Below are 26,505 nucleotides of genomic sequence, written 5' to 3'. Positions count from 1 at the left end.
GACTGTATTACTGACTTTCTGGTTGTAGGTAAAACTAAGTGTGAGCTCAGTGAATGTGACCAACTTTTTTTTTATTCATTAGCTATGTTGAACTTATTTAATAGTTAAGAGATTATTATTTGTTATATACTGCCAGAGAAATCAGAGTGTTTTAAATTACTTGAGTATATGCCATTACATATCCCATAGAATCTTTGGCCAGAATAATACCATGTAATCATTTTAATTGCTTAGCATAGACTGACTTCAGCTGTTTTAATATAAAGTTTTTTCTAACATCTCTCTTAAAAGCCTGTTATTTGAGGATAACTTCTGTCTATTCAGTAGTAAATACCAATACCTAAATATTTAGTGCTTTCTCCTTATTAAAATATGTAATATGTTCTGTATTTCTGTAGTCACTATCAAAAAGTAGCTTATTAACAAAAATGACATTATAAAGACAGTTTTTCCAGTGGGGGAAATGGAGTCAAAAGTTTAGAGAGGTTAATCTTCCCTGAAGCTTTCTATAAAAGTTTTTCAATTTGTAAATAGATAGCTCTAAAATCTAAACATCACTTTGCAGTTTTAGCTTTTTATTATATCTACCTTTGACCAAGAATAACAACTTTTCATATTTTTGCCTGAATTGTTGACACCCATCTTCATACATTTTACATAACCGTTATTACCTATCAGAAATAGCTATTGACTTATTGATAGCTTTTGTTTTTCATAAATTTTGTTTTATATACTTATTGTTAGTTATCATTACAATTTAGTAGCTATGATAGAGCAAAGATGTCCACATTCATCTAATAAGCATCTTTCCATTTTAGGCTAGGTCCAAACTAGTATGTGGCAACACTGTAGTTAACTTAGGGTGAGTTCTCACCGTATTTCTTTAAGATGGAGGACAAATGTTTAGGCCCCAGTAGCAGTAATGAAAACCATTGGTGAGCTTAGGGGGGAACCTGGAGATTTACAGAATTCAGTTCCAAATGGACTAAGAGCCCTACCAAGAAGTATAAAACACTACCTTTGTGTTCAAGTTTACAGTTTTAAAATGTAAATAAGCTATCTTAAAAAAGATTTAAATAACAGTTGAAAAATATTTTGCAAATACGTGATTGTGAAATGAATTTCACAGGCAATAAAAGTGAAACTTGATGTTTTCAGTGTTGGCTGTTAACTGTATTCATCACTGTATCATAATTATTTTTTAAACAATGTTTTCTGTACCCCTCTATAGCTCTGCTGTCCTTGTATTATCACATGTGGCCACTAAAAGTTTTTTTTTTTAATTTTATGAAATTAAAAGTTCACTTTCTCAGTTATATTAGCCTCAGTGGCCACATATGACTAATGGCTTAGTATGTTGGACAGGAAAAAAAAATCTACTGTGCCAGGAGTGCTGCTTGGTGTAAACTCTAGATGGTAATCAGTTTTTTTTTTTCCTAATCAAAAGTTCTTTTATGCCTGTTACATAGTAGCTTCAGTAAATCTTTGTTGAACAAATTGATTAGATAAGGTATTTTGGAAAAGCTGAATTTTCAAGAGAGGTACCGCTTTTGAGGAATTCACCCTTTAGCCAAAGGACTTTTAATCCCTTTTAACCAAAAACATGATAAGTAGTATTTTAGAATGAATCAAGCAGGCATAAGTAAAAGCTTCCTGCATAGGCTTACGAGTATTTTGTTATAAAGCAGGACCATTTCTGACTCCTACATTCTTTTTGTATCATTTTGGGTAAGATGCTAAATCTCCCAGTGCTCAGTGTTTTCATCTCTAAAATGTGTATCATACTTTATAATGAATCATATACACTGTGCTTGGGTTAAGTAGTGATTGAAGGAGGACCCATGTTTTAAGGGCTTGGAAAGAAAGCCATTAAGAGACATTTGAACGGATTTGTGTCCTCAATAAGAGATTGTCTTAGGCAAATGTTTCAGAACGAAAGACAGGAACCTAGAGGTTCATTTTGCAGTTTTTGAAATGTCTGTTCTGAAGATTCTAAAGACTTTCTTAACACAGTTGTTTCTTTAATATCTTATCTCTTTTTAGACTCTCAACTTTGTAGAGCATTCCATTAGTTGCAAGGAAAAATTGAATAAAAAAAATAAAATTGGAGCAGCCTTTACTGATGATGGTTTTGCCATGGGTAAGCTTAAATGGAACTATTTTCCCACTGATTTTATATTCACCTTAAAATATGTTTTTATATTGACTTAAAAATAGGTTTTTGTGCTCTTTACAGATTGATTTTTTCATGGGATAGTGCTTACTGTTTGTTTCATTTTAGTGGGGTCATCTGACAATACTTTTTTTTCCTCATCATCTTAACTGTATTTCAATAGTCTGTTAGTATTGCTAATCACTTTTCTAACTTGACTGAACACTTAGGCTTTGTTTTTGTTGGGTTTTCATAGTTTTAAGCATCTTGTATCTAGTTTCCCTGGTTTGCCTGTAACTTCCTCTTCACTTGCTCTTTATCAGTGGAACTTTTTTTTTTAATATTTTTTTTAGTTGTAGATGAACACAATACTATTATTATTATTTTTATGTGGTGCTGAGAATTGAACCCAGTGTGTCACACGTTCTGTGTGAAGCAAGTGCTCTACCACTGAGACCCAGCCCCAGCCCTATCAGTGAAACTTTTTATTCACTACCCTCAATAGCCCAATATTTTTGCAGGCCATATTATTTATTTTCTTCTTAATTGATTTTTCTTTAGTTTTTTACATTCTTACATATTTTCTTAGGAAAATTAAGCCATCTTGGTAGCTTCACTCATTTATGCAGTAAAATGTGATTTGAAAGAGTATTGATTCAAAATGGTTAGCTTATTGCTAAGAGTTATTGGTGAAGGCATAGAATACACCTCTACACTCACTGTAATTTTGCTTATGACTGTAGGTGTGGCTTACATCCTAAAGCTTTTGGATCAGTACCAGGAGTTTGATTCACTTCACTGGTTCCAGTCTGTTAGAGAGAAATACCTGAAGGAGATAAGAGCAGTTGCTAAGCAACAGAACATACAATCAGCTAGTCAAGATGAAAAACTATTGCAAACCATGAACCTCACTCAGAAGCGACTGGATGTCTATCTACAGGTAGAGGAATGTAAAAGTCAAATCTGCTTTGACTTGCTTTTTGATATCTGAAAACCATAATCCATATGGAAAACCCCATTTTAAACAAGTGAGAGGAATATAGGGTATATTTTAGGATTAATGATATTTGAAAGTTGTTTGATTCAGATCTTAATAATGGATGGGCTACTTAGTTAAGTTTATTTATGATTTATGCCAGAGGGTTTTAATATAAGACACATTAAAGTACAAATATTTTCTTTTTAGTTTTGTTTCTTTTATTCTTGATATTTTGTGATAATAAGCATTTTTCCTTTTTATTTCAAATTTGTTTATTTAGGAATTTGAATTGCTCTATTTCTCACTGAGCAGTGCAAGAATTTTCTTCAGAGCAGACAAGACTGCAGCTGAAGAGAACCAAGAAAAGAAAGAAAAGGAAGGTCAGTGAGTGACTTGAATTTGGAAAAAAACAATAAATCTCTTTTTAACTGTAGACATGAATGCACCATTTTTGGGTCAGATTTCTAGCTTCTTTTTTTCTTTTGGAAAATAATATAGACCTAGAAGTAAGTCTTTAAAAAAAAAAACTAATGCCTATATTTAAGTTGAAAAGAAATTTACTTAATTCATGAATTAGAATTAAACATGCTTAAAATTATTTTAGACTATTATCTGGAAGATATTTAGTATTTATTAAATTAATTCCATTTAGGTTCATTTTCAAGGCAAAAGATTTGGAAGAATTTGAGTTAATATAATCTAAACTGTGCAGAAACTTGAGTGCTTAGGTTCTGCTTAGGCATTTTGTGATGCCGAAACCTTGTTTTCAGTGCCCGTGACTGGAAAAAAACTGCAGATGGATTAGACCATTTGCTTTAAAGCAAAACCACCAAACCCTGTAGTCTCAAGGCAATGGATTCCTTGCTTTGATTTTTTTCTTGAAGAACTCTCTAGGGTTCTGGTTTGATGTATTATCACTTACATGCTCAAGTTACACTTCTTAACTGTATTTTAGCTAAAGATTGCTCAGGGATGTCAGTTGCTGAATGAGTACATTTGTCAAATAATTTTCATTTGTTAAATAGTATATGCACATGACATTTGCACAAAATGCCAGGATTTTGTTCTGATCCGAGACAGTAAAAAGCTGTTTATAAAAAGTAAGTTACAAGTACAAATGGAAAGTTATTCATTCTGGACAATTTTAATATGTGAGTTTGCTGCCACATCTCTGTCAGTATTGGCAGTGCACCATAGTGGTGATTTCTTGGTTCAACTGGAGGAAGTGGTGTGGGGGGGGAGCATAACCTATTTAGATGAGAGATACCAAGATTCCACAGGAAAAAGATGCTCAATTTGAAGTCCCTCCCCAGTTGGGATTCCTCTCTCTCAACTCTGCATTTCCATTAACAACCAGTCAGAACTTGCTTAGTATTTGGTCTATGTAAAACAAAACAAAAACTAGTTATAATTTGTTATATTAAAGAAAAGTTTGATGGATACAACCTTTTAATTTGATATGTAACAATATTGCTCTTTTCAAATTTTATTTACGTTTTAATTCACTTTTTAAAATTGAACATAAATATGACCATTGTTGTTTTCACTCATACTTCTAGAAGAAACTAAAACAAGCAATGGAGACCTGTCTGACTGCACTGTGTCTACTGATCCTGTTGTGAAGTGATATTGATGGTATGAAATCATCAGAATTGTGTTAATATTTTTGCCAGTGAAATGGATGTTGTAAGCTATCATCAAATTGTTTCCTGGGTCACATCTCTGGAAAGTATTTTAGTTGTGACAACTCTTAAGGCAGTACTCTGAAGTTCAGCCATTCTGTTTACAAAGGCTCTGCTTTTCAAAGGTTGAGAATAAGATTTTAAAATTTGACTTTTGCCTAGACTTTAGGCTAGAAGATGTTTCTAGGAAAAATTATTTGTTGGCAAATCCAGATTCCTAAAATGTCACCTCAGATCTCTTGCAGTCTTCAAGTGTTTGTAATTTATATTTGCATAAGTCTTTATCTCAAGTCATTGGAAATTCAATGCATATACTGTATAGCCAGTAAATACATGTCTTAAAAAAAAAGGAATTGAACCTGAAATTTATGAAGCATACATATCAATATTCTTACAAAAAGAGTATGTGAAGACGACTTTGATACTGGAGGTGAGGTACAAATGTGTTATGTACCCTTTGTGTACAGTATAACTGATGATCCTTCGTTGTTAATTTCGTGTGACTCACAAGAGCTGCTGCTGATGTCTTTTGATGAGACATTGTAATTAGTTTACATTGCTTTGGGAACATTTAACCTCCAACAACTGCTTTAAGATTTACTTAATACTCAAAAGTCAGATAAAGCCATAGAATCCTGCTTGTTCACTTCTGGTTGATATCAGAATAAGTTGAATGAATTGTTTCTACATCTAAACTCAGGTTTCTTCTGTGTTAGGTTAAATTGAAATCCTGATGGTTTGGGCAGGCTTTTTCTTCATATCAAGTATAATCTAAAATACAAGATTGAATAATTGCACTGTGCAGGCTTTTAAAAAGTTACCACTGTGAGAATAAAACTCTAATAAATCACTTCCTGATTTTAAAAATATAGAAAGATTTTGAGTAAATTTTAGTTCCTGGCAAGCTACTGGCTTTATTTTTGTAAAGATGTTAGTTAATAATTACATGGTTTAATTTTGGCCTTTTTAAATATAATAAAATAATACCTTTATGATGAAAAGGAAAATTTAAAACTTTAAATGTAATACAAATATCCTTTGGGAAAATGCTTGATTTTTCTGTTGCATTTGCCTGCTAAACATTTCTCTGGATAAATCCTGCAAGGAAGGAATTCTAACATTTTTGGAATGGGTATTCAGTGCTCTGTCTATGCTCATTGGTTTAGGGTCAGGAAAACTTTCCCAGCCCAAGATAAATACCTTCTCTATTAAAGTCAGAAGAAACAGAATTTGTAGAAACTGTTTTATGTTTATTATGTAAACATGGCTTAAAAATTATGGACAATGGATAGATTAAAGACATTTGATATTTTTAATTCATACTAACTGTAGAAATGGCCCTAAAGCATGCTGCATAATTGATAATTTATATTTTCATTATTATAAATGTTTATATTAATGATATTGCATTTAATTGTATCAAATTAGTCACCATTTCATAGCAACAGTATTGTTTTCTGTTTTTCTTCTCTAACTTTCTAAAATTATATCCTTCAATGGGGATAGAAATTGTGATTAAAAGAATCACATCTTGATTATCCCCATATGTAAATTAATCATTTTATCAATACTAGAGGCCACATGCTGACTCCCTGGATACCTACAATTGAGAAGAAAGTGACAGATTATTATTTCACCTTTAGTTCAAAATAACATCACTGCAGTCTGGAGAAATTATAATTTCACATACTTGAAATAAAATCTCTGAAAAGTATTTAAATGGTATCAAACTGCAGAGCAACAGGGCTTCAGTATATTCCCACCTGAGTTAATATATACACTTGGATGTTTTTTCTTACTAACATATTAATGTTAATATTTTTTCAGACATACTGTAATTTAAAAATTAATGTGAACATTTGTTATAAGTTCACAGAAAACTTAATGATGTTCAAATTCTCAGGAATTAAGGACTAACCATACATTGTCAGTTCAAATTAAATTTTGTAAAGGATGGCAAGTTTGTTACCTCACTTGAGTGGGGGTTCCCTCTCCCAATTCTAAGAAAATACAATATGTATAATAAAACATTAATAAATATAATTTTAAATTTTTCCTTCCCCTGGATGTTTATGTTCAAAATTGAATGTCTTGAACCAGTAGTTCTTAACATTTACCTTTTTGGGTCCCCTGAAATCAAATAAAGTATATGGAATCCCTCAAAGAAAAAATGCTTGCAAGCTGTCCAGAGGCAAAAAATTTCAAGTATATAATGGGATTGGATTTTGTCTATCCCAGGAAAAGAACCTTTGTTTTCTTTCCTTTATCCATTCTTGATCTTTCCAATAGCTCGATATTTTCAAATAAAAAGAACAACATGAATTTATTAATCCTGGAAAGGGATCCTAAGTATGAAGTGCTGAATATGTTAGAAATATCTATAATCCTATTTACAAACATGGGTTGAAGTGAAACAGTAATAAACAAGAGCCTTTTAAATCTACATTGGAGGGCAAGAGATAACAATCCTGTTAAACATTATGCTGGAGAAATGTCTGATTACCACCTTTTTTATTCTGAGGTATTAAATTTGTAAAATTGTGGGAAAGATAATACTACCACGTACATCATGTTACTTTTTGATGCTAGTTTTGCTGAATGTATGAATGGTAGGCTTTCATAATTTGGGGGGATGGGTACTGGGGATTGAACTCCGGGGCTCTCGAACACTGAGCCATATCCTCAGCCCAATTTTGTATCTTTACTTAGACACAGGGTTTCACAGCGTTGCGTAGTGCCTCGCTTTTGCTGAGGCTGGCTTTGAACTTGTGATCCTCCTGCCTCAGCCTCCTGAGCCACTGGGATTATAGGTATGTGCCACCATGCCTAGCAACTTTAAAAATCTTGGCACTATTCTCTTTTCCAGCTTCAGGTTGCAGAAGTTTCAGATGTCTGTCACCCTGCTACTCCTTGGTATTGATGCACCATTTTATTGAACTATTTTCTTGTCAGTGGAGATTAACATTATTTATTTGGTTTGCCACTAAAGTCAATGCAAACCACAATTTACATATGCTCTTGGTATAAGGATCTTGGATGTGATATTACCCTACTTGCAGGCTACCACGTTTGATTGCCATGATGTCATGGATGCTGACCAAAGGGACAATAATGCAGGCAATATGAGCACCAGCGTATTTTCATCAGTCCCCCTTTCCCTTAAATTCCATAGGGAAATGTTTCGTGGATCCTGACAGATGCTTTAATGCCTAGGGGCTTTGTTACTCCTGAAGACCACCGAGTTTAGGAAATCCATGACTTATATAGCAAATAGTAAAAAAAAGCCTGCTCTGTGTACTGGAGGAAGATACTTCATCCTTCAGGGTTGCTCATTGCAGTTTTCCCATCCAGTATCAGCTCTTCTCTGGCTTAGGGAGAGCTGACAGGTACCTAGAAGTATCTGTCTGTATAAAAATAATTTTTAAATAAAGCTTTTAGGTGTTAGGAACAATTACATAGGTTTTTAAGATTTCAGATAAAAAAGAGGAATCTAGAATAAGTGGAAATCTATAGAAATTAGATTGTACAAGGAACTCTCGAGATGGTGATGGCAAAGTTATAGTTTATATAAAAGTAAATTTTTACATATAGTACAGTATATAAAAAGTTTGGCCAGTAAGTAGTTTCCCTATTTTGATAGCTTACCTCTTCATTACCACTTACAACTAAGTGATCTCTCGAGTTCCCATTAGTGGAGATAAATTTCGCAGGAATATAGATGAAATTTATCTTTCCATTGATTCATGTCTGATGTCATAATTCTGGGATCATCTTTAAGAACTAAAACATTGTATAATGTAAGATATATGTAAACTGAAGCATTCTGTAGTAGTGCCCTCATTAAGGAGGGGGGAAACTTTTATACCTAGAAGTATCTGTTGATATAAAATCAATTTTAAAGTATTTAAACAATTTTTGTAGAAATAAAGATACTTTGATATAGTTTCTGAATATCAGAATAATCTTCACAGCTTAGTACTAAGAAATATTTGGTAATTGCTTATCTCTGAGATCATATACATAACCCATAGTGGTTAGAAGCATACACTCCAAGGACAGACTGATGTGAATCTTGATTTGCTGCCTGTGAGGTTATATAGGCACAAGATGGGATAAGGAATTCATGGGATTTTGAGGATTAATTTATATAAAACACTTTATATTTTACATTTTAGCTTTTATATGGCTTATTGATTTGTACTCTTAGGTAGAAATGCATTTGGTATATAAGTGTTAGCTGCTATTATCACTCTTTTAGGTGGAGTTTGAAAAGCAGTCTGTATTTGACTGTGGCGAGTCTAGGTTCTTAGCTCAGTGACTAGGCTAGTTGTAAATGTGAAGAAGGCCTTGCTCTTCTCTAAAAGCAGTCATAAGAGGGCAGACTTATGGGTATGTGATGGAGAAATCCACATGGAAATCGAAACTGGTGAGGATAGCTGGTTTTCTAAAAAGGTTCCATTTCCTATACTCCCACCATTCATTTGGCACTCATTAATTTTTCACAGGGCTTCTATATGCATTAATACACAATTCAGTAAGTTGAGAAAAAGGGCAGATCACCTGGTTTCTAAATTAAAATTTTTATTTAAAAATATGTATGTCCTATTTAAAGAATACTACTCGGGAAGTGACGGTGTTGGTTGAACATTTGTTCCCACTTCCTCAGAGGCTCCCTCCCAGCATTCCCCCAACTACTGTTCAGGGTTTGGTGGAAATAGGTCTATTGCTTTTGTTTAGTTTTATCACCTTTCTGTATTTTCCTAAATAATGTAATGTTTTGCATGTTTATCCTTACCATAAATAGCATCTTACACTGTGTTTTTATGACTCTAGTATGATTTTTGAAATGCATGTTGGTGCATAGCTATATCTTATTTTTACTTCTCTAATATTGTTAGTGATTGTAGATGTTTAACCTACTGTACCACTGATGACATTGGGATACTATTGAACATTCTTGCTGTAATCACTGTTGTACATGTCCTAGAGCATGTGTTGAAACTGGTAAGTGGTGGGACAGGCACACTTTCAAATTTACTATAGACTGTCACACTGTTCTCTCATTTCAGCAGTGGGTTAGACTCCCCATTGCTCCTTTCCCTTCCAACAGCTAAATATTTGCAGTCTGTGGTTTTAGTTTGCACTTTCTATTATGAGAGAATGAGCACAATTCTGTTTGAGTCCTTTGTAGTTTTTAATCTATGAAATGCTTTCATGACTTTGTACGTTTTTAAAATACTTGGGAGTATTTTATATATTCTGAATATTTGGTCTTGTATCTTTGCTTAGTTAATATTTTCATTCTTTTTTTTTTTGATGATGATGGGTATCAATTAAATCCAGAGCCTCACACAGGCTAGGCAAATGCTGTCACTGAATTTCTTCCCCAGCCCTTGTATTTTGTGATGAAGTTTTTTTAAGGTGCTGAATTTCAGACTTTTTATCTTTTCCTTATTTTCTGCATGGTCTGTATCTTATTTAAGCCACAGTATTAACAATGCTTTAGTTTCCAACCTAGTAACTAACTGTTCAAGACTTGAGATTCTCTACTTCATACCTCCCTCCACTGAAAAAGTCTATTGGGGGTGGGGGAGGACTGTGGCTTTTGCAGCTGAGGATTTACTGATCTACTACAGTTAGAATGAATCTAGAACTCACTTAATGGTCTCATATTGGCTTAGATCAGCTATCCATGTCTCTGATGGTGTACACATTACAGGATGATTCTTCTAATAGACCCTATGAAGTTAACTTAGTTTTGGGTTGCAAAGGTTGTTTTATTAATTCCCCATTTAAAAAAATACTCATGTTGAATAGTTACTTTTTGATGAGCTGTCCCCTCTGCAGTGATTTCATTAAACCTTAGTGGTGTGTGGTTTTTTGTTTTTGTGAAATTGTTATATCCAGAGAACTGACTCTAGTTTCCTTCCAGGAAATATTCTACAAAATAACAGCAAGCAAAAGAAAGAAACAGAATGGTAATATTTATTGCTGGTTAATTACAAAAATGATAGTCTGTTGAACTTGGTTACAATTAAACACACTGTACCAATTCATGATCTTATATTTATTTCATAGCTAAGAGGGATCTGGGAGTCTAGGAACCAGAAATATTGGGGTAGAAATAGGAACTTAAGACCAAGCCCCACGACCAGCTGTGCTTCAAGTGAGTTTTAAAAATTAATTGACCCCTTCCTTGAGGAGGGTCTGGCTCAGAAGAAACAGGAACTGATAGAGCTGCATCCTGAATAGCCATTAAAAGGTCATATCTAAGAGGACCTTAAACTTCTGAATGCTGGTTCAGTGAGGTTGTGTTATAAAACTTTCTTTGTAGTATTCATCTACTAGTCCTTCTATTGCATGATGTCTAACATAGTTGCCAATACTAGACCTGCATCTCTACTGGTGCTTGGGCTTCAAAGCAGTGCTTGTCACCTCACTGCACACAGTAATGCTGCTAGGTCCAATTATGAGATAAGCTGAATTATAAATATACAACCTTCAGGATGACAGGCACTTGATAAGCTTTAAGTAAAATATAAAAATAGATTATATTAATAGGAAATACTTAGTATTTATCAACTTGTAAAGCTACTTTTTTTCCACCTTTAAAACAGACACTAGAAACTCAAGAGATGACATTCAAATAAAGTGAACAATGCATTTTTCATAGCTCTCATTGTGGGCACTGCAATGCAATCTAAGGAAAAAAGACTTACCACAAGGCACCTAAAATAACATTTGTAGATGGGTAGGAAGGCTCTCACCCTTTTCTTAACTGTTTCCCTCCCAAGTCTCAGTATCAAGGCATCAAGGGGCACATTCCACAAACGATTGTCAGCATTCTGAAGCCAGGTCAGTGTGCCTATACATCAGAGAAGTTGAAAACCCTTAAGGAGGTAGCTTTCCTTCCTGTGCGCGCTTCCCCCACAGGCCCCAGTGAGTCACGCTTCAGATTCTGCGCTTCTATTTTCACTTGGATTTCCATCATTGTCATCTGATTGATCATTTAACAGTACATATTTTCCATCATTGGTTAGTGGTATAGACAGCATTAATTGAGCCAGTGCTTCTGGATCCTGAAGTTAGGAGAGTTTGAAAGAAGGAAAAAAGAAAATGCTTAAGATGCACTTAAACCCCTTCAGTTTGGCTTTCAATGTGTTCTGTTACCTAACCTCATTCCTCCTGACTCTTGTCAATGTGGGCTTTCAGCTGGGTCTCCTCACTTTGCTGAAAAAAAACTCAAAGGCATTACTTATTCTAGAGTCCAGGCTAATTTTCCTCTTGGTCATAATATCACTTAGATACCCATAATTAGCTTCCCAAAGAGAGTCCATACAGGAACTTCCCTCATAAAATCTCTGTCTTCTTTGTCTTTAAACCCCATTATTTTCTGTCTTTAGTCTACATCAGGAGTTGACAAACCATGGCCATTTATTTAGCTCACTATTTATTTAGTTACTAAGTTTTATGAGAGCACAGCTGTGCATTTACATACTGCTTATGGCTGCTTTTGTTACAATAGCAGAGAAAAGAGGCTGTGAAGATAATAAGCCTAAAAGATAAAGACCTTTTATAGAAAAAGTGTGCCAACTTCTCACCTATACCATTAAATACTAACTTTGTAGTGTGTGACATTATTTCAAGTTTATAGGTCTTCCACCCTCCTCAAGCACTGACTACACTAAAAAGGTATCTTCATTTTACTCTTTAAAGTAAAATATTTTAAGTTTAAAAATCCAGTTCCTCACTGGCCACATTCAGTATGCATATTAAATAATGCAGATCTAGAACATTTCTATTATGTAATATAATTCTTCTAGACACTGCTGGACTTAAAGATACCCCTGGATGAAGGACCATATTCTCCTTTCACTACTATAATTCCAGGATTTTTTATATAAAATAGGTTCTCAAAAATTTGTTGGATGAGACTGTAAGCTGCTTAATGTGAGAGACAGTGTTCATTTCTAATAAGTTCCCAGGTGATAACTATCAATGCTGCTAGGCCTATGATCGTCCTCTAAGGAGCTAGGCCGTAGAGCATGGTGGGTACCCACCTCATGGGAAACCTAACCAACTAATATGCAAGCAAGAAAATTAATAAAGCAGGAGCTGCAGCAATGATACTTATTAATTAAAAAGTATAGATATGCTACCAGTGAACATGGAAACAGATGATCAAAGATGTCTGGTGGTTAGAATGCTTAAAGAAAATCCCAAATTTGGTTTCACTGACTAATGAGTATCACTTTTCTCTCTTGAGAAAAATGTACAAATGTCTATAGAATAGTTGTTAAACCAGCACTAAAATCCACCTTACCTTTTGAACCTCAATAATTTCTTTTCCCAAATTAATAGCATAACATATCTGCAAAAGACAAGAAAAGTAGTGTTTGGTAAAGGTAGAAAAGGATAAAATTTTTAGGAAAAAATGTGATATGGAAGTATAGTGAGGGCACTGTTTATGTCCACATGGAAAGACAGGATTGGCTGTTGGAGATTTGTCCCAGCATACAAATGTCCTAACCTCCTATTGCTGATTTATACCATACAAAAAACATTACAGGAAAGTTAAGTTATTCCAGCATTTAAATTTCCTGATAGGATTTTTTTTTTCTCTGAAGTAAGTATATTTAGCTATTACATGTTCAGATACATAATAGTAAACAGATACTTAATAAAAAGGAAGATTAACTTTGATAATTCTAGTATTTTTCATACTAAACAAAAGAACAGCTTAGATGTGTTTTCCTGATATCTTCATTGATTTGCTCTCTGAGACTATTCTCTACTGTAACTTTCTGCTTTATTATTTCTTTTAAGGAACAAATTTTGGGGGAACTGCTTTTAACATTTCATGATATCCTTACAATAATAAACTATCTTGCTAATATAGTTCTTCCCCATTCACCCTATTTTAGCTGACATATAATTTGTTCCATGGGAAAACTTTAATCAAGTCAGTTTTCTTAATTTAGTAGGGCCTTCCTAGGAACTATCACTGTCTGAACTCCTGGATGGAGGCACAGGAATGACCAACTAGATACAGGGGGCTAGTGCAGAAAGAAAATCATTAAAAATGGACTTGTCTGGATTGAGATTTTACAGAATCTTAATATTAAAAAACAAACAAACAAAAAAACCAAGACCTTTTCGCCTTCTGAGTTGCTTTCAAAAATGTACGTGCTGAGAGACTCTTCTCCTGTGGACTCTGGAATTCGGATGACAAAGCCTACCAGTCTTTTGTTTTCTTGATGAGCAGCAAACTGTGTGACACTGGTAAGTTCAAACTGGAGGGATGGGAAACGGTTAGATGTGTAATCACAACAACTGGGATTTTAAAAATAAGGTTATTCTCTATGGAAAAGTCATGAAAAAGAGTGTACTAGTAGTGACAGTCATTTAATTTAACAAATTATTAAGTGCCTAGGTGTGTTTAAAGTAGAAGGTGAGGTAAAAGGCATTGAATCACTAACATTAACACGGATGAGGTACTTACGTTGGCCCTTGACACCTGAGTCTGAGGATCTATCAACCTGCAATTTTAAGAGATTTATAATATCACAAATGTTGAAAAAACTTATAAGAACTGGTGAGAGAGGGGTTATAAAGTAGGTAAAAGTTCAGAATGAAGTCATCAAATAACCTCAGAGATGAAAAATAAGGTCTGGCTGAGGGCAGGGCAAAACAGTTTCATGAGACCATGTGCTGTGGTTTCTGCCTTTTTTGAACCTCTGTAGGTAATACTCAGGCTGTCTATAGTGGAAGATTATAAGCAAGTAGAAGAACTGATTTTCAATGTTTTGGTGCTTACCCCCCCCAAAAAGCAGCAGCATAATTTTTGAGAGTTCTAGTATATAATAGAATGGATCATATTCTGTACAAGCTTCCTTCCCAACATTCATTGGCTACTTTAGTTCCCCTGAAGTGCTGGATCAATTTATTCTAAATTTAACTTAAAAAGGGCGGGGGGGGGGGGGGGTAGGTGTGAAAAGAGAATGAAGGGGTTTTGACAAAACTATACTTTTCAGGATGGATGTAAGAGGGGTTATGTTTAATTTCAAGAAGGCATTTCAGACTGTATTCTTTCAACATTTTAAGCTTCATTTAATAATAAGGTTGATGTATCTTGGACCTGCATTAGAGAATTTAATGTTGTCTTAAATACAAAGAGGTAAATTTCCCCTATATACTTATATTGTGTTAGTTTGATTAATATGGTGTATAAATTATTATGGAATTGGTATAGTTTTTTTTAGGTGAAAGCAAAAAATCTGTTTTTAAAACAATGGTTATAATTTCCATATATTTGAAATGTCTAGAGTAGGCAAGATATGTGTAGAGTAGTCAAGATATGTCCTGGATCTATAAAAGATCCAGGACATATCTTGAGAAAAGCTTTTAAAAAAACAAGATTTTTTATTCATAATAATCTAATCCTCAGGGTAAGGTTCATCAGAAATATTTGAAAATGTTTAAAATAAATGAAAAGGGCAGATTTAATGAACGGCAGAAACTAAATCCTCATTTTTGCCAAAGTTTTAGTTACCTTTCTTGAAGCTAACATTGAGCATTTTCCATGTTCCAGTCAGTTGTAAATGCTTTAAATATATTAACTCAATTATTTCTTATTTCAACACTATGAGGTGTGGATACAGTTTTCATTTTACAGTTAAAGGAATTGAGATACAGAGGTTAAGGAAGTTTGCCTGAAGTTGTGCAGCTAAGAAATGCCATAGCCAAGTATAAAACCCTCTTATAGTCTGGCCTCCCATAGAAATCACAGGCAGATGGGCTGTCCAGCTGGTAAGAAGCATTCCAGACTTTGTAACAGTAATGTATACTACTGTATGTTAAAACACTGGCATCCACTCCACCTTTAGGTCTCTTAAGTTTGGTTAGAGTGAATCAATCTCTGTGTAACAACTCCAGGTATATCTGAAAAACAGATTTGTAGAGCTGTGTGTATGTAATGGAAATTCGATCTTGTGATTGAGATCTCCCATGTTCTTGGGTAGGCAGAATTAATATTGTCAAAATGGCCATTCTACCAAAACTGTTATACAGATTTAATGCAATTTCTATTAAAATCCCAATGACATTCTTCATAGAAACATAAAAAGCAATCATGAAATTTATTGGAAAAAAATAAGAGACCCAGAACAGCTAAAGCAATCCTTAGCAAGAAGAGTGAAGCAGAGGGCATCACAATACCAGACCTTAAACTATACTACAGAGCAATACTAACAAAAACTGCATGGTATTGGCACCAAAACAGACATGTAGACCAATGGTACATAATAGAAGACAGAGACCAACCCGTATAAATACAGTTATCTCATACTAAACAAAGGCACCAAAAACATATACTGGAGAAAAGATAACCTGTTCACCAAACGGTGTTGGGAAAACTGGAAATCCATATGTAGGAAAATGAAATTAGACCTCTATCTCTCACCCTGCACAAAAATCAACTCAAAGACTTAGGCACTGGAACAGAGACCCTGCACCTAATAGAAGAAAAAGCAGGACTCAATCTCCACCAGGTTGGCTTAGGAACTGACTTCCTTAGCCAGAGATTTGGTTGCTTGCTTATTGGAAAATCCACAAAGGTCCACGTTTAGTTGTTTAAAATGCCAGAGGGTGGTTTTTCAATGTATCAATTTAAGTTTAACTTTCTCACTTTTTTTTAAAATTTTTGTTTTCTTGTATACTTGAAACAATTATTCTTATAGTATTTCTCTTTTTTCAGTAGTGGGGATTGAACTCGGGTCTTTTCACGCTAAGGTACATCTCCAGCTCTCAGAACGGGATCTTACTGAGAGGCTCAGGCTGGCCTGAAACTTTCAATTATTTTGCCTCAGCCTATTTCTGTAAACCATTGCAAATTCTATTCAACAAGACAGGCTAGAAGTAAATACAAATGAGCAGTATTGATTGATCATAGGAATTAAGCTGAGGTCGGAGGAATGGAGTGGGAAAGAAAGGAAAAGTATTTAAGTAGAGTTGATCAGTCTCAGTGATTAACTAGATTAGGAATTTGGAGAGAAAGGTATTTAGGATGCTTTTAGTTGAGTGATCAGATAGATGAAGTTGACTTAATTTTTTGTCTGAGTCAAGGGAAGATATAGGGCTGCTGTACTTTGTACAGATCACATGATAAAAGCTTGTATTTTGTTCCCAAAGGCCCCCACGAGACTTATTCAAACCAAGACCAAGACAAGTAGGCCAAGGCTTGATAACTGGCCATAGTAAGGAGACTTGACATTGTGAAATTCTCAGAATGAATTATTATTCCCAGTTTACTATCTCCAATCAAAATCTCTAACCAGTAACAAATGTTATTGACATTTTTGGCTCTGACAGAGTGCTGTCTCATAGAAGTACAGTATGAAGTCTTACACATCATTTAAGTCTTCCCAACAGCCACAGTAAGAAACATGAAAAGAAACAAATGAAATTAATCTAAAATACTGTCAGACATGTACCAAATCTAAAAATTATTAGATGTTTTACATTCTCTTTTGGGGGAAGGATGATAAAAATTTGGTATGAACACTGAAAAACTAACTCAATTCCAACTAGTTAAGTGGTCTAGTTTAGGCAGATTCATGTTTTTTTTTTTCATTGTTAATTTTTATAAACAGTACTCTCAAATGAGTTTGATTTTCAAGCTGAGATATGACATGGAGAATAGCATAACAGCATGTTTAGAAACATAGTACACGCTGAGCATACCTAATCTGAACATTCGAAATCCAGAATGCCCAAAATCTGAAATGTGCTGACATGATGCCTCAAGTGGAAAATTCCACACCATGAAATTTTATTTCATGAACAAAATTATTAAAAATATTATATTATTAAAAATAATATTATATTATTAAAAATATAACATTACCTTTGTGTATATGAAACAAAAGAATTTCATATTTAGACTTGGGTTCCATCCCCCAACACCTCAAATATTCCAAATCTGAAAAAATCCAACACAGTTCTGGTCCCAAGCATTTCAGATAAGGGAATTCCAGTCACCACTGAATTCTTGTCCTTAAGGGAGCACCTTTTATATTATATCTTATAAAATGGAAATGTGAAAAGGAAAGGGGCGAAACAAGAGTAGCATCTTCATCTAATTCAATTGAACATACTCCGGCACTAACGTTTCAGATGGTTGATGTGCCCTAACAGAGGAATCAAATGCAGCCATGAGAGTCTGAAAATGAAACCAAATGTACCTCAGAGTTTGACTGGTGACCATCAGATGAGACTCTGTCATACGGAAGATGTTATGAATAGCCCGAGCTGCTAACACTTGTCTCATTGCTTCATAGATCACTTCAGTAGTGCTGTCTGTTTTAACTGCCATTGACCCCAAAAAACGAACTATAAACATCTGTTGCAAAAGAGAATCTGCAAGAGAGCATATTCTGCTCAGAAACACATTTATTTTGCCTGCTGTTAATCTGCTTACCAATGCCAGATACCTCTGTCTGAACAGGCCAAAGACCTCAGGCTTGCTTTCTATGATGAACTTTCTACTCAACTTTCTCAATAAGACTTTTCAAAGCCTGGTATTGCTAAAAGCTCTGAATCTTTTCTCTACATCTGTCAGTTTGAAACTACTTTAAACAGACTAGAAAAGCTCTTCTTTTTCTCCATTTATGAGATAGAAGTGCCAGGTGAATGTCCTTCTAGAACTAAATCTCAAGAGCATTTCCACTAGATCCTAGAAAACTCATTAATTATTTGGGCTTTATAGAGGCAGCTTTATTTGTGGTAAGAGAGACCTGATGTTGGGTCTCACTCAGCTCATACATCATATTTATAACCGAGACAATGATTATAAACCAAAATAACTTATTAATCCTAAAGAATTTCCAACATTAGCTTCTAGATATTGGCATATAATCTGACAAAACTGGATAATGGCAACCACAACTGAAAGATAATGAATGTTTTTTTAAAGTTCACTTTTTCTGTAGGAACAATAATTCATGCACCCATTATTTTAAACTGAAGGGCCTCTTTTTTTTCCTCTGTCCCTAAAAATAATTTAAGGGTTTAAAAATTAATAGAACTATAAATGGTTACTCTAATAGTAACTTTTGTGGGGGTACCAGGGGTACTTAATCACTGAGCCACATCCCCAGCTCTTCTTTATATTTTATTTAGAGACAGGTTCTCACTAAGTTGCTTAGGTCTTTGCTAATTTGCTAAGGCTGGCTTTGAACTCATGCTTCTCCTGCCTCAGCCTCCCGAGCCACTGGGATTACAGGTGTGTGCAACCATTCCTGGCTCCTAATTTCTTTTTTTGTATAGACAAATTTGAAAGATTTTTTAATTTATTTATTTAATTAGGTTTATATGCATTTTGATTCATTGTAGACAGTTGCAGCACAACTTTTCATTTCTCTAGGTGTAATGATGTAGTGTCGTACCACATGTGCAGTCATACATGTACCTAGGGTAATAATGTGCATCTCATTCCACCATTGAAAGATTTTTTTTCCTTGGATTGTTGACACACAGTGTACAAAGACAGCCAGATACAAGTAGCACCAGACTTTAGGCACAACCTATTTCTCTGGAGGAGCCCCAAAGACAGTATGGGGTGGCACATAATTTCAGTTCATATTCGAAATCAGAGTTCTCTTAGGACATTTCACATCTTATTTCAATGACCCTGATCATTTTCTGCAGGGGAAAGAGTAAGCACACCAAACTTGCCACTTACCTTCTGCTTCCGGAAATGACTCATCTTCAGTTTCACCAAAAGGGTTGATCCGCCTAGGGGAATAGCCAAGGTCAACAATCATGACAGCTGCTGCTGAAAGGACACTGAATACACTGAATTCTAAGTCAGAATGAGCAGTGACCTTTGGTGGTGATGGTGGAAGGAACACAAGATATCAAATCTACTTTCTCCCAGAGATATCTTCCCTTAGCCCATACCTGCTCCCTCTGTTCTGATCCAGGAATTCTGTGGCAGGAAGTACAATATCAAACTGAATAGGCGTCCCAGGTGCGATCAGTTCTTCTGCTTCAGGAATACTGACTGTTGCTTTGGGAACAATCTTGTCATTTTCTGTTTCTGAATTTTTCAAGTTCTGGCTGAAGTATAAAATGGGGGACAGGGAATCAAATGACTTTTAAAAATAAAAATACAAGGGAGATTTCAGTCCCTCACTCCAATCACATCTGGCTAAAAACCTTCAGATCGCCCCACAACATTCTGAGCTGTGTCCCCTACAACCTGTTATATCACGTATCTCTTCCTTTGGACAGGTTTTTGAGGGTGGGGCTGTAGCAAAGTCATATTATTATTTAAAAGTAGGGACTGTTAGTAGGAACTCAAAAAGTATTAGCTACAAGAACCAGTGTCTTCAGTGTCTTGGCATTTGATCAGTCTGGTTCTGATTACCTGGAACCCTGTCCCCTTCCCGTGATGACTTCCTCTAGAGCCACACCTCCACGTGCTGCACCTTGCAGCTGCCTCCAGCTGGGATGTGGGGTGCCTGATGTTGAAAACCCTGTGCTCCCCCTATTTTTGTCCCAAGGCCTGCCCTCACTGCATGTGTCCTACTAAGTGTTCAGGGAACAACCAATTAGCCAGCTCTCCCCCACACACCAGCCTGTAAGTCTTTAGCTCCTGAGTCTTCAAAGTCACAGAGCCAGTCTGGTACCCCTGAGCTTAACACTGTGATATTCCCGCCCCGCTGCCACAAACCCCACCACTGCTTCTGAGGGGACCCTATAAAAACAGCGTGTCATTTGCATAGTGATTAATCATGTACCAACATATTTCTTCTAGTGTCAGAATACTACAATTTAATTTCACCATTGAAAAATCTTTTCTCCTTAGCTAGAGTGTAAACTCCTTTGAGGGGCACAGAATATCAATATTTTTATTTAATTGTCAGGATCATACAAAGCCCTCAATTATCTTTCTGTTCATTTGATGTTTTTATAACAACTTTTTGTTATAAAAACATCAAATGAACAGAAATGTCTGTGTGAAACTACAAGAATCATTTGACAGATGGTCAATGACTGAATGGAATGTGTTGGACTACATAGGCTTGGAGATGGCCACTGCAAGAGAACCTTGGAGACCTTTTAAACTCCATTGGTAACAGAAAAAGAAATTGAGGCTCCTAGACAACCTGTGAGTTAGGTTACGAGTGGTGGAGCTCCCCTTGCTGCCTCAGTAATCTCAGTGGTAGAATCACAGCTGCTCTTTGATCCTGTTGTTATGAAGGACCTATGATTTAATAAGTAGTAAGCATAAGAGAGTGGTGTGAGTAGAAGTTTAAAGGGAGAAAGTCCAAGACTTTGGCTCCCCAGAGAGTCAAGTGGGCTGTAGCCCAATCAAGTGAGGGTGGGACCAGGTTACTGAAGACCTTAATGCTAACGTTTTTTGGGGCTGGATCAGAACTTGACTCTCCAGTACAGGAAGCCACTGAGGACTCTGAACAGAGTAACACGTCAAGTTTCACCTGGGATCTCCAGTTCTGATGGACACTTTGTAGTCTCATCCTAATTGACCTCTAATGGACATGGCTTCTCCTCTCTGAAGCCATTCTCATCCAGGTTCTGCTGTGCCACATTTATGGGTTTTCTGGAGGTACTTCTCTACTCCAGATGTTGGAGTTCTTCAGGATTCTCTCAGAGCCTCCACTCCTCTCTCTACCTGCTCGCCTCACACAATCTCTTCCACTACCGTCTCATGCTTTGGCTCATACCCTGCTCAGACTTGCATTCTAGCCAGAATCCTTGGTCAAATGCTTGACTGGGAAGACTTGAAAGCCTCTTCAACCTAACTTGACCCAAACAGAACTCCTCTTTGTGTCTGCTGCCACTAGACACAAAGGTTGTCCTTTGCCTGTCCTTTTCCTTCTACTCCGTATCTCATCCATCACATGTCCCACATGACTTACCTACAAAATAAATCAAATCCATGTCCTTTTCATGTCTGCCATGGTCCTGGTCTAGCCACCACTCCCAAGGACTGCCTGGTTCTGCCTCACCATCTTTGTCTGCCCTCCTCCCTCCATGAGTTCCCAAGATCCTGAGTGTGGCTTCCTTCTGGTCAGCCTCATCTTGCTCCATGATCTCCTTTGCCTAACCGTTTCTCAGATGTGCTAAGCTCTTTCCTGCTTCATCACACCTGTTGTCAGGAATGCATCACCTCTGGCTGGCTGCAAGAACAGTGACTTCTCATCTTGTATTTGTCAATTTGAACACCTCCACAGACAGGCCCTGCACAGGCCATCTCTACACTGTCCATGACAGCACCTTGGTCATTAATATCACAGTTCTTTCCCCCATTTTAACAGTGTAGGTTTGCCTTTTGTCTGTCTTTTCCCAGTATTCTGTAAGTTTACCTAGTTCAGGCCTGGGCACACAATATTTGTTGAAGCAGGTGTGTAATAACTGCAGAGTGAGGGAATTTCATGCAGATTTGTTTAGAAGTAAACGGCAGTTTATTCCCAAGAAAACATTTTCTTTGCTGCTTTCCTCTATTGTCATCAAAACATTTCTTTATTCTTAATGAGCTATTCTAAGAGAGGCTCCCTCCCCTCACAGCTCTGGAGCCATCTGGTAGCCACATTTGTCACCCCTTTAATGTTTGGGTTAAGTCAACTGGCTGGCTTACCTACAAAATAAATCCAAATTCATGTCCTTTTCATCTCTGCCATGGTCCTGGTCTAAGCCACCATTCCCAAGGACTGCCTGGTTCTGCCTCTCCATCTTTGCCCTCCCAGCCCTCCATGACTCCCCAAGTCGTCCACTTTCCCCCAAGGGACTCTTCTGTGTCCCTTCTGTAGAGTCCTTTCTAAGAATGTGACTTACTTATTCTAGGAGAAAAATCAGTTACTGAATAATTAAAATGAGCTGCAAGTTTCTTTCCAGAAAAAAATCACACCTTCTAATACTGACACTGAATTACCCATCAGCACTCTAGGAAGATGGCACCTTAGAGCTGGAGGGGCTGTGGAGGTCATGTGGTTTCTCAGGTCACCAAATGAAGTAGAGAAGGTCCAGCAGCTGACTGGCTCACTCAGGGACATCAGGCTGTGCAGGCACCTCTCTTCTTCGGCCACTGATGTCGTGGCTTTAGGAACAGAAGGCTGAAGGGCTCACCTGCACCTCCTAGATCTTTACTCACTCACTTCCACATGGCGCTTTCCCTAGAGCTGCACCTCGTGAGCACACTACACTGCTGCTGGAATCCACTAAGGCCTGCCTTAAAGCACCCAAGTCTTCCTCAGACTTGTCGCCTCTTTATCATTCCTGTCACTGCTGTGAAGGGTCCATGTTTTGCTTGATGCCAGTACTACCACCAGCTGGGTCTCACTTTCCTCACCACCTCCGCCCAGTTTATCCTACGTAATGCTGCAGAACGGTCTTTCTAAACCTGGTTCTGATTGTCACCCCTTTTCTTAAAACATTCAGTTTTGCTCCACTGCCTGTCACTTCTGAGCAGGACATATCTTTCACTGTCAAGCTCAAACCTATTTTCTGGCCTTACCTGGTACCGCTCTTCACATACCCAATGCCAGGAGTGTGAACTTAGGAAGGTACGTAACCACTGGGCTTCTGCTGCTTTAGAGAGTGTCTAAAAGACACCGTGCAGTCAGGATTTTAATTGCCCTTTGATGCCACGCTTTCACCAGCATGCTAAATAATCCAGCCCTCTACTACCTAGTTTGCCATGTAGAGACTCTCATGAAGACAAAAGGTTGGATTTCCTAAAGTCAATCCTAAAATGGTATTCAAGAGAAAAGCTGTTATGTAAGAAAATGTTCACCTTGATAACAGCAGCAAACAATGGAAGGAGAGAACCTAAATATTCAATGGCTAATGGCAATAATAAATGATGTAATGGTATTAAACCATCACAAAAAATCTAGAAATGTTTAAAAATGTACCTGTGAAATATCACTACACATAAAGAAAACGTCTGGGGAGTAACCCAGACACAACAAGATGATTTTCTTATTTAAAAAACAAAACTAGTTCTGGTTATGGTACTGTTGATGCTAATAGAAAATGTGGGCAAACTGACAGGACCTTGACACAAATATTTACTCAAACTGCAGCAGTGTGGTCCAGTGGAAATGGACAGGGGTGTTGAAATCAGATAGGTTTGAATCCTGGCTCCACCTGTGAACATGGGCAGGATACCTAACCTTTCCCAGCCAGTCACTGGTTCCACTGAACAGGGCTAACTGCACCCCTGGGGTGGTGGTGGGGGTTGGAGGGGGCTGAGGATTAGCTAACATCTCGTGTCAAATTCCTTGTACATGGTTTGGCTCCACAACAGCTAGTTTTCTTTTGTCCTTTAGTTACCTGAGGCAGGAGCTTTCTTGTTTTTTCCCAAAACTTGTAAATGGAGTCACAGCCTGGAGAGCCTTCTGATTCAACTTGATGGCGACTGCCTAAAGCCACAGGAGACATGCTCAGTCCAGGAGGGGGCGCCTACCTTTCAGCTGAGCTGCAGGCAGATGCTAATTACCTCTGGGTTGTCGGTCAGGTAGATCTGTCTGGAGATGTTGTTTATTGCACATATCCACTGCAGAAGACAGTAAAAAGAATGTCAATCCAAAAGCCACCCACCACGCTAGGAAAAAGGCCAACAGTCAAAGCTTTACCTCTTCATTTTCTTTTCTGCTCTCTGCCTGGAGGATGATTCCCCTGAAAGAAAATGCATCTACATCAGTGCTTCCCTATCTCAGGCTACCTGGGGCCTAGGCTTCCTCATCTATAAAGTGAGGGGGACTCGGATCTTTCCACCTAAGTCTGGGCTCCCACAGCAAGGACCATCTCTGTTGACCCTTCTCTGTATGCCTGGCCACTCCTCCACCTATGCCCAAAGGACCTGGCTCTGAGAACTGAAAGGCCAGGGAGTACAATGACAGTACTGACCTACCTTCACGAGGGCTTCAACTCTTTAAAAAAGGGCCTCTGCCTCTGCTTGTTTCTTTGTTCCTCATGTCTGTGGCAGATGGGGGAATGGGTCTTATCCTTACTTCACACTTGAGAGGACAGAGGCCCAGAGCAGGCAAGTAACTCAGGGGACTATGACTAGAATGCAGGATCATCTAGCTCACTGCCAGAAAGAAGATCATGTCTAAAACTGCTCGGCTAATCTGGGAGGAGAGCCATCCACGCCACCCCCCTTCTGCTTCCATGCCCGCAAGAGCACACATGTGGCTGTGAGCTCCTCAGCGCAGTGAAAAACCACTGTAGAAGTGAGAGAGGATCTGCTGGAATGGGCTCTACTGTGAGTGACCACAGGCTGCCGGTGATTTTTTTTTTTTAGTTGTAGTTGATAACAATACCTTTGCTTTATTTATTTTTATGTGGTGCTGAGGATGAAACCCAGGGCCTCGCACGCACTAGGTGAGCGCTCTACCACTGAGCCACAACCCCAGCCCAGGCTGCCGATGTTTAAAGCATGACCTCTGCTGGGCCCAAGGTCCCCAGGGTATGTGGGGACAGCATGCTAACAAATGATCCTGCTATGGCTGAACACACTGCTCACATCTCCCATTTCGGCTGGGAACATGGACTCCTAGGCAGCCTTCCCACCTCCCCTCTGCCTGCACCACCACTGCACAGGCACAGATACCTGTTCAGGGATAGGCCAGGAGTGGCCACCGCCTTCTCTCAGAACCTACGCTGACAAGAATTACCTCTGTTGCTCTTACACAAGTAGGTCATCTCTATGAAGACACACATAGGTCCTCTCTGGTCTCCCTAAAAGAAGCAGTTTGGATCCCATATATATAGGTCACGTGTGCTTATTTAAAGAGAACATAAACCATTCTCCCAAAAGTCAGCATGCCCTAGATGGGGACTCGCAAGGAGCATGGCCCACAGGACTGAGCTCGGCAGCCTTCAGCAGGGGCAGAGTCACTACACTTGTCCTCCCAGATAGCACCCGCTGGCCTACGGTTTTCCGCTGGGAGTGGTGATCTGGAAGCAGTATCGTCGGTCTTCGCAATCCACCGCCATCACCGAGCAGTTGTCCAGGTCCTGGATCAGACCTCCAGCCACAGCTCCCCTGGGCTGACACATGAGATTCCCGCCTTGGGTGAAGAAGTAAAGTCTCTCCCAGGTGGTGGTGACCAGCCCCGTCTTGCTGTATGGGTGGTATTGAAAAGCCATTAGCACTGGGAAGCCCGAGTAGCATCTCCAGCGGTTCTGCCTGTCTAAAGGTACTGGTGACACTGTGGAAACTGTTTCCCTATAGTAAAGCAAAACCTCTTTGAAAAAGAGTGACAGGAGAGATCAGTTTGGCCTGAGTGACCTAGGAGACTGGGCTCCAGTGCCAACTCCAGATCCTCGGCAGGGCGTGCACCCGCTCCCCCAGCGCGGCCACAGCTTCCAAAGCTGCTGCCTACAACTAGAAGCAGTCTCCTAATTAAGAACCTGAAATCCCGGGGATCTTTCCTCTAGGACATGGAGCTCTGAACCTAGTTAGAGTCACTAGGGTCTCAGCCCACAGCCCATGATGGGGGCGGGGCTCTTCCCAGCTTGGGTTCTGCTCTAACTAGAGGTTATTTTGTGAGATGCTTACAACAGGAAAATGCTTTCTTGGCAAATAACATCACGACTTTCATCCCTACAGATTGAATGGGGACACATAGCTTGTGATCTTCATAGAGGGGCTGTACCTG

General features: G+C 37.7%; 2 protein-coding genes across 14 annotated transcripts in view; one reads left to right on the top strand and one right to left on the bottom strand.

The window, feature by feature from the left end:
- Positions 1–6,869, top strand: part of Washc4 (WASH complex subunit 4) — a 58,665-nt gene extending 51,796 nt beyond the window's left edge. For all 5 annotated transcript variants that reach the window (XM_048802749.1, XM_015482818.2, XM_048802764.1 and 2 more), the window contains 4 exons: positions 2,044–2,140; positions 2,896–3,092; positions 3,412–3,511; positions 4,691–6,869. In XM_048802749.1, coding sequence (XP_048658706.1) covers positions 2,044–2,140; positions 2,896–3,092; positions 3,412–3,511; positions 4,691–4,758 — 462 coding nt within the window. In that variant the 3' untranslated portion in view covers positions 4,759–6,869. The remainder of the gene's footprint in view (positions 1–2,043; positions 2,141–2,895; positions 3,093–3,411; positions 3,512–4,690) is intronic.
- Appl2 (adaptor protein, phosphotyrosine interacting with PH domain and leucine zipper 2) overlaps positions 1–26,505 on the bottom strand; it is a 60,883-nt gene that overhangs the window by 845 nt on the left and 33,533 nt on the right. For 4 of the 9 annotated variants that reach the window (XM_048802776.1, XM_015482816.2, XM_048802784.1 and 1 more), the window contains 11 exons: positions 25,779–25,967; positions 24,475–24,517; positions 24,339–24,395; positions 24,173–24,261; positions 19,772–19,930; positions 19,554–19,606; positions 18,055–18,229; positions 14,316–14,352; positions 13,966–14,106; positions 13,137–13,184; positions 10,781–11,892 (listed from right to left, as the gene is read on the bottom strand). In XM_048802776.1, coding sequence (XP_048658733.1) covers positions 11,758–11,892; positions 13,137–13,184; positions 13,966–14,106; positions 14,316–14,352; positions 18,055–18,229; positions 19,554–19,606; positions 19,772–19,930; positions 24,173–24,261; positions 24,339–24,395; positions 24,475–24,517; positions 25,779–25,967 — 1,126 coding nt within the window. In that variant the 3' untranslated portion in view covers positions 10,781–11,757. Of the gene's footprint in view, positions 1–10,780; positions 11,893–11,919; positions 12,044–13,136; positions 13,185–13,965; positions 14,107–14,315; positions 14,353–18,054; positions 18,230–19,553; positions 19,607–19,771; positions 19,931–24,172; positions 24,262–24,338; positions 24,396–24,474; positions 24,518–25,778; positions 25,968–26,505 lie in introns of those variants that run through there. The other 5 variants (XR_007347419.1, XM_048802780.1, XM_048802779.1 and 2 more) reach the window with 5 other exon arrangements.

The sequence above is a fragment of the Marmota marmota genome, unplaced genomic scaffold, assembly GCF_001458135.2.
Source record: "Marmota marmota marmota unplaced genomic scaffold, marMar, whole genome shotgun sequence".
In the NCBI taxonomy this organism is placed as follows: Eukaryota; Metazoa; Chordata; class Mammalia; order Rodentia; family Sciuridae; genus Marmota; species Marmota marmota.
The sequence above is the reverse complement of the archived record's forward strand: the minus strand, read 5'-3'. Positions and strand labels throughout refer to the sequence as shown.